Genomic DNA, 8699 nt, shown 5'->3' on the forward strand with positions numbered 1-8699 from the left:
GCTCCCCTCAAATGGGGAAAGAAAATCTGCTGTGTCATGCTCCCCTCAAATTTCAAAGGACATAAATTTGATAAGTGCAATTCTATTTCAAGAGACATCAATTTGACAAATGCAATTCTTGAGGTCCCTTTCTTTACACCCAAAGTGAGATCTACCTCCATATTGCTTTACCTTGGTTGTGGAATATTGACTAAAGAGAATATTGACTAAAACTCAGCTGTTTTCAATGGACCCCCTCAGAAATTTGGTATTTTTTGGTGTGTTTTGTTTTGGTTTTTGGTCCACATCAGCAATCCTCAGGGCTTACTTTCAGCTCTGTTCTGAGAAATTACTTCTGGTGGTCCTCTGGGATCAAACCCAGGTTGGTTGCATACACGGCAAGTGTCCTACCCATTGTGCCATATATACAGACCCAGAAATTCTTTATTTAAATTTTTTTTTCAAATTTCAGAATTGCTTTATTATTTTACTATTTAACTACATGGGGAAGGTAATATTTATATAGATATTAGTATTAAAATTTCTGAGAAACATAAATTAACTAGTTTATTTTTTATTTTTTGTGTTTTTTTTTAATTTATTTATTGAATCACTGTGGGAAAGGTTACAAAGCTTTCAGGTTTAGGTCTCAGTCATGCAAATCAAACATATTTCCCTTTACCAATACTTATTTTTTACCATGAAGAACCCCAATAAGACCCCACCCCCCACCCATCCCAGTCCCTGTGAGGCAGATGAATTCTAGTTAACACTCTATCTGCTTTGATTAGATTCATTGTTTCATTAAAAGATTCACCACTATTATTTAGAGTTTACCCCCCCCCCCCCCAATCAGACATGCTGAAAAAGCATTGTGAAGTGATTTGCTTTCTACAGCTGGGTTCAAGAATTAAATGTTGGTTTTGGATTTCTGCTATTTTACTTATTGACCCTGAAAGTATTTCTACTGAAAGTCAGATAGTTAAGAAATTGGTTTCTGTGCTCTGGAGTCATGGCCGTGCTGGAGAGCCGCTAGTGGGGGGCAACTGGTGGCCTCGGTAGGGCGTGAAGGGTGGACCGGAACGCCCCCCTTCCCATGAGGTTTTAGTCGCCCCCACACCCCCAGCTCATACCTGCTGTCCACAAGGCTCCCGTGTGGCCGCCATCTTTCTTTCCAGAGGGAGGAGGGCGGAAGGGAGCAACACCCTTTCTGCTCCGGGCAGACATGATGGCCTGGATTAACGCATAGTCCGTTCACTTTTCTGCTCCAAGCTGCCGGGTTCTGCATTAAGTCCTTGTGCTTCTGGGGCTGTCTCCGTGCTGGAGAGCCGCTCGTGGGGGGCAACTGGTGACCTCGGTAGGGCGTGAAGGACGGACCGGAACGCCCCCCTTCCCATGAGGTTTTAGTCACCCCCACACCCCCGGCTCATACCTGCTGTCCACAAGGCTCCCGTGTGGCCGCCATCTTTCTTTCCAGAGGGGGGAGGGCGGAAGGGAGCAACAACCTTTCTGCTCCGGGCAGACATGATGGCCTGGATTAATGCATAGTCCGTTCACTTTTCTGCTCCAAGCTGCCGGGTTCTGCATTAAGTCCTTGTGCTTCTGGGGCTGTCTCCGTGCTGGAGAGCCGCTCGTGGGGGGCAACTGGTGACCTCGGTAGGGCGTGAAGGACGGACCGGAACGCCCCCCTTCCCATGAGGTTTTAGTCACCCCCACACCCCCGGCTCATACCTGCTGTCCACAAGGCTCCCTTGCGGCCACCATCTTTCCTTCCAGAGAGGAGAGGGCGAATGGGGCAACACCCTTTCCCCTACGGACAGACATGATGGCCTGGATTAACGCATAGTCCTTTCACTTTTCTGCTCCAAGCTGCCGGGTTCTGCATTAAGTCCTTGTGCTTCTGGGGTTGTGGCTGTGCTCCAAGCTTAACTCCCATCTGGGACTTCCCGATGATCTCGGCTCTTTTTGGAACCTGTCTTTTTCTTTTTCTCCGGGAGTTGTGGGTCCTGCCCTCCATGTGGCCGTTCTCTTCAGGCTGTATGCTGTAATGATGGCGCTGGGGGGCGGGCTGTGGGCGTGACTTCTGGAATCATAGGTTACCTGGGAGCTGTAGTCCCGGCAGATTTGAGAAAAAGTCTTAGTTCCCGCATACTCGAGCTGTGCTTGTAGAGGCTTCTGGTCACCAGGGTTCCATCTGGGGGAGGCGGGATGCGGTACCTACCCCATCTGGGACTTCCCGATGATCTCGGCTCTTTTTGGAACCTGCTTTTTCTTTTTCTCCGGAGCTGTGGGTCCCGCCCTCCATGTGGCCCTTCTGTTCCGGCTGTATCTTATTTAAATTTTAAATTCATGACTTTAGAGGGACAGGGGTTAGGCAACATCTTGTCAAACTTTTTGCCCCATGTGGTGCTGGGGATAAAACCAGGGATAGCCACATGCAAGGCCATGTGTCTAAACCCCAAATTTTTCGTTTTTCTTGTTACTGTGAGGATTGATCTTAAGAGATACAATTTTTGTGTGCTGTATTGACTCTTTATTTAAACATTTTGTTGTTTCTTTGCCTTTAAACAAATTCTGTCCTATTCTTGTTCCCCTTTGATAATTATTGCTGTGACTAATATTTTTGCTTTATAATATATATACTATGCTGATAATACTAATAATATAATACTTATAATACTTATAAAGTAATATAATATACTTGCTTTACTTGTATCTATACATATTTATTTTTAATATTTTATCAATTTTATTGTAGTGATAGTTTAAAACTAAGTTCTAATGTCAATATAATACACTTTAATATTTCAAGTTTTATAATTTAACCTTAATATTTTGCAAAGCTCTTTGGTTTTTTTGAATGACAAAATTCACACACATATACACTGAATTAAATTCTGACAAATGCACTGATATTGCTTCAAAATACATTTATTGCACATGTTCAGGTAATATCTGGAGTCATATTTGCTGGAATATTGAGTGAATCCCATTATAGATATTTATATTTTGTTCTATTTTGCAGTGTATATCAGTGCTGATAATAATATATGGAACAAAATAGTGCTCAAATATTTAATTTTTGTTTGGCATTACTTGAATTAAACTAATTTTATAATTTAGGCCCCGTAGTGGACTAAAAATGAGTTTTAATACAGATATATTTTATAGATGCTGATGTTGATTTGTAAAAATCTCAATATAAATTCCATATATGAATTTGTGAAGAGATGTGGAGATATTAATTTGTCGTACATTTTGTTGTTCTGTTCATAAAAATGTAAGTATGCATTTTAAACACTTTGGGAAATGATAATGTGGGGTATATTCAAAATATTGTTTCTTCAAGTATGTGAATTTACCTAAAAGTATGTCTATATTAGTCATTATAATAAGTATGAGAATATATGATTTATAATGGATATTTGATGTGACACAACATGTAATTAGAGAAAGATCATTTGGTAGTTCTATAGACACATTTTTAATTTTTTTGTATGAGTATGGCTGTTAAAGTGGAAATGAACAATGAACAAATAAATAAATATATCTAAAATTATATGTGAGTGCGGGGTCACACAATGTATTTATGACTACATTCATCTGTACTTTCTGATCAAGGATAAATAATCATAGTAATATATATGAATGATGACATCATAGATGATGGGGCAAAAGTTGGTATTCTTCTGGGAACAATTCTCCTATGGGCCAACTCATTATGCTTTGAGACTAGCCTCACCAGTATTTCTACTTTCCCATTTCCTCCCACAAAAAAAAACAAGCCTAGGGATTTGGAGATATTTATAAATATGTGAATCACCTTAAAGTGAACAGATGCCAGTCACAGACTGGACCCATAGAGTAGTATATTCAGTCACACGGAACAGAAACTTCTGACACCCTGTGAGTGGCCTTTCAGATTATTCATCTGAGCTCTTTGTTAATTTGTTTAGTTTTTTGGGGGGTGCATACCCAGCGATGTGCAGGGGTTACTCCTGGCTCTGTGCTCAGGAATTACTCCTGGCAGTGCTTGGAGTTCCATATGGGAAGTCCTGGTTCGAAGCTGGGTCTGCAAGACAAGCACCCTATCCATTGTACTATCACTCTGAGAGCTTTTTAATTAGAACTTGTCCTAAGTTTTAGCGCTCTTACTGCTACTTTAGGCAGACTAACTCACATTCACCTCCAAACATAAACTGGTAAATCTGTTCCCTTTGAAAGTCTAGGATTACAAGCCCAGATGCCCAGTTCCCTTCTGAATACTATCCCTAATACAGATAAATCATTAGAGACTGGTTCATTCATTAAATTTGTATTTTTTTGGGGTATTCTATATGTTTCCCCTATCCTGAAATTTAAATTATTGTTTCCTTATACCTCTTAGGTGACTAGAAAGAAATATCATGGAATCAAATGACCTGATATTATCTGACAATGTGATCCTTAATTCTAATTGAATTTTCAATATTGTATATATTATGTAATTACAGCTGGAATGAAATTATTTTGGGTCTGCCATTCTGATACTTTTGTGTCATTTTGTATCTATTAGATTGTATTTATGCTTGTATGTGTGCATATGTAATGTATTTATAAACATGTGTCTAGGATGGTCAAATTATGTAGGATATTTGAAATATATTGTACAATACCAATGATAATGATGAGTCTCCCTAAACTCTGTGATTGTGGGTAATGTCATGCATGAGTAAGAAGTATATGATATTTTCTGTCTGTGTGTTGTGAGGTAGAACGATCTGAGCACATTAATGTGAATAAGAATATAAAGTGTATATTTTCTGACAACCTTTTGTGAGTAAACACAGAAAAATGAATGAAAGAAATGCATTGCATGTTTCCAAAGTTAGTCATATTTTGGAATCCTTAACTGATACCATCATAACTAAAACAAAGAGGAATAATTATAGGATAGTGACCAAGCATGTGCTTTTAAGGAATAAGTTTTTTAGGTAACTTACTTAACAGGAAAATCTGGAGTATAGGTGAAATATATCTTTCTAGGTTAAGTAAAATTGTATAACGATTAGTATAAAATTGTGTATCAATTATATAAGAATTTTTAGTATCTATTAGTACTAGAGACTTTGTTTCTTTAATAAGTAGAATTATCATGGAGTGAAATTATTTTGTCAAATGTGCAATTGAACAGGCTGAATCTAAAAATTATTGGACATATAGAATTTAAATCTGGGTTGGGATTATGAAGGTTTGTGAAAGAAAGTTTTAAAGTTTTAAAGTAGGCCAATATAAAAATAAACTCACTAGTGAGGATGAGATTTTAAAAAAGAAGTTATAGGGAAAGTAAAGGAATAAAAATTTACAGATTGTGGGTTTCTTTGCTTTCTAAGTTTGAAAGGAAAGAATCCAAATGAATAGACCAGGTCTTTCTTATAGCTCATATATTTTCAGGAGTATGACTGATACCTGGGCCTTATCCAAGCCCCTTGCATCCATAAAATTTCACGTATTTGCTAGCAGAATTAGAGAATGAAAAGTCCAAGAAAAAAATCACATAAGTAAGGGAGTATTTATTCCCAAATTCCAGAATGAAACTTTTATTTTAAAATCGAAGTTTCAAAGATATTGTGGATAACAATTGAGAAATCGTCTATGATATTTTCCAATTTGTACTTTTATGACTATTGCTGACTTTTCTTAGAGTAAGGCTAAGGATGCTCAAGAACAAAAACCGATAAAGATGATTTACAAGATGAGGCAAAGGATGAGACTCCAAGGTAGGAGGAAAAATGGGTAAAAACGACAGAAATGGGTCGAAATGGGTAAAAATCTTTCATAAAGCAACAAATTGACTACTGTATTAACTCTAATCAAAAGGCCAAATAGATTAGGAGATAAATATTTTCATTAGATTTGGTGACAAACAGGCACTGATGAACATAGAGAAATCAGTTTTATTTGGGAGAATATGGAAGTCACAATATAGTAAGTTGGTGGGCATTAAAAGTCAAGGCCAAAAAGATTAAATCCTTGGCACTGAGGATCTGAGAATTGCATTTAAGAAAACTCTAAATAAAGAACCTTCTTTTCTTGTTATCTGCAGTATATTTTAAGGAAATTTTATACAGGATTCAGGAAAAAGAGTGATAACTAGAGAGGAAAAGTTATGTATATATATTTATGACAACGTAGTCTTGCACAAACTGAAAAAGAGGTCTATAAAATTTTGGAATAAAATGGAATAATAAAGTTGGGTCTTCAAGAAGGAAAAACTATTTTTTTCCTCAGAAACTAGCAGGTAAGAGTAAAGTTGTGAATAAATTTAATATTAGGTTGATACTCATCGATTTACTCAAGCAGGTGCCAGTAGCATCTCCATTCATCCCTGTTGCGTGCTAGTGTAGCCCAATGGCATCTGCTCGTTCTAGGAACATGCAGAGCCTCAAACCGATCATTCAGGGTCTTGATGAAGAAGTCTGACAATCTTATAGGTGGGCATCCACGCGATCTTTTGATTATAATTTTAAATTACCATGTTCTAATATGATAATATTTTAGTTGTGCTTATTTATTGCTAATAAAATGCATGCTTCTTTGCTTTTATTCAGCTCTATACCCATTTTCATTATACACCTCACTGAAGGTTGATGTAGCATGAAGGAAAAGAAATAAGGAAATGAATATTACAGTCTTATGGGAGAGTAGGTTAAGATAAAAATGAAGCAATAATATCTTTTATCTCAGAGACATACATTATTAAAGAGCATGATAAATAGACAAATAGATCAGTATAAAATTGAATAAATATTGAGACTAAGATAAAAAAGCATAAGAATATAGGGAAACTTGGAAATATAAGTCTGTGGTCTAAATGAAAAAAAAAGGAATTTAGTGTTTCATAGTAGAATAGATGGAATGATGATAAATTCAGGGGTCTTCACAGAATTGGGAGATCAAAATAAAGTCTGAAAAAAGTTTATTAAAATTATTATTTGACAGTTTTAAATGTTTTATTTGTGCCATGAAAGGATTTCTAATGTCTTGTTTGCAGTTTCTTCTTCCATGTTTATCTGATTTTCTGCTTTTCTCCAAATTCCCAGAATACAGGCTATAGTGTATGGCAAGAAAGTGAAGGGATACTGTAGCTTAAGGTAAGAATTAGGAAGATTTGTTTATGTTGTCTTCTATCTTATCTTTTTCCCTTGCCATGTATAATTACTCAAATAACTATCACACCTTTATGGGGTTTCTATAAGTTCAAGATAGAGAAGTAGAAATCAGTGACTCAGAAATGAGTAGACCTGAAATTGTTAACCACAAAATGCTCATAGTCTAATGAGGGGGTGGGGAGCCGAAACATGGATAAACACGTTCAATTGCTGACCTTTTGTGTTGGAGACAGGATGTTTGAAAGAAAGTGAAGAACTCCCCCAACACACCCTCTTGGTCTCATCCCCCATCTGTATTCTCCCACCTGCCTGCCATGTTGGGCTTCAATGGTACCCCCTTCCAGCCAGCCACACTCCAGTTGACAGGCATTCCTGGGATGCAGACAGGTCAAGGCTGGGTTGCTCTGGTTTTCTGCATCCTCTACCTGATCTCCATCTTAGGCAATCTCAGCATCCTCGCTCTGGTGATTCGGGAGCCTGCTCTGCACCAACCCATGTACTACTTCCTCTCTATGCTTTCTCTCAATGATTTGGGAGTGTCCCTCTCTACACTTCCCACTGTACTTGCTACCTTCTGCTTCGACTACCGTCACGTTGGCTTTGATGCCTGCTTGGTTCAGATGTTCTTCATCCACACTTTCTCTTTCATGGAATCAGGCATTTTACTGGCCATGAGTTTCGACCGTTTTGTAGCTATTTGTGATCCACTGCACTATGCAACTGTACTTACCAACAGCCGCATCTTGGGGATGGGCTTGGGCATCCTTGCCAAGAGTTTTACCACTCTCTTTCCTTTTCCCTTTCTGGTGAAGAGACTGCCTTTCTGCAAGGGCAATGTTTTGCACCACTCATATTGCCTCCATCCAGATCTCATGAAAGTTGCATGTGGAGACATTCATGTTAACAACATCTATGGACTCTTTGTGGTCATTTTCACATATGGTGTAGACTCATCGTTCATCTTGCTTTCCTATGCATTGATCCTGAGAGCTGTGCTAGCCATTGCATCCCGGGAACAGCGTCTCAAGGCACTCAACACTTGCATGTCACATATCTGTGCAGTGCTGGCCTTTTATGTGCCTATCATCGCTGTTTCCATGATCCACCGCTTCTGGAAAAGTGCTCCACCTGTTGTTCATGTCATGATGTCCAATGTTTACCTATTTGTACCCCCCATGCTCAACCCCATCATCTATAGCGTAAAGACTAAAGAGATACGCAAAGGGATCCTCAAGGTCTTTAATAAATCCCAGAGTTAAAGAAGATTGCCGAAGCTAAGAGAAATCCTCTGTACTAAAGTCTTAGATATGTTTATCAATTTTTAGAATCTACAAACAGGAGGAGGAGCCCACAATCTTGATAGTTGCTATGGAACTAACAAAGGTTTATCTGATTCAATAAAATGACATCAATATATATTGAATTTTATGTGAAATCTGTATACTGGTTGCTGAGAATGTTTAATAATAAGTAAGACATTCATAAACAGTGAGATAAGCTTATTAATAGGAACCATTTTAAAAAGAGCAAAAGTTATGCTGAAAAGCTTTGTCACATATATAGAAACAA

The 8699-nt window shown here is 37.9% G+C and overlaps 1 protein-coding gene across 1 annotated transcript; it reads left to right on the top strand.

Annotated features, from left to right (window-relative positions):
- Positions 1-7444: 7444 nt before the first annotated feature.
- Positions 7445-8389, top strand: LOC130025205 (olfactory receptor 51I1). Its single transcript, XM_056116151.1, has one exon. The coding sequence runs from the start codon at positions 7445-7447 to the stop codon at positions 8387-8389; it is 945 nt and encodes a 314-aa protein (XP_055972126.1).
- Positions 8390-8699: the final 310 nt, after the last annotated feature.

The sequence above is a fragment of the Sorex fumeus genome, unplaced genomic scaffold (genome assembly GCF_029834395.1).
Source record: "Sorex fumeus unplaced genomic scaffold, SorFum_2.1 ptg000030l, whole genome shotgun sequence".
NCBI lineage: Eukaryota > Metazoa > Chordata > Mammalia > Eulipotyphla > Soricidae > Sorex > Sorex fumeus.

Excerpts from the sequence above, each read along its gene's own strand:
- LOC130025205 (XM_056116151.1), top strand. The coding sequence starts at position 7,445 with ATGTTGGGCTTCAATGGTACCCCCTTCCAGCCAGCCACACTCCAGTTG.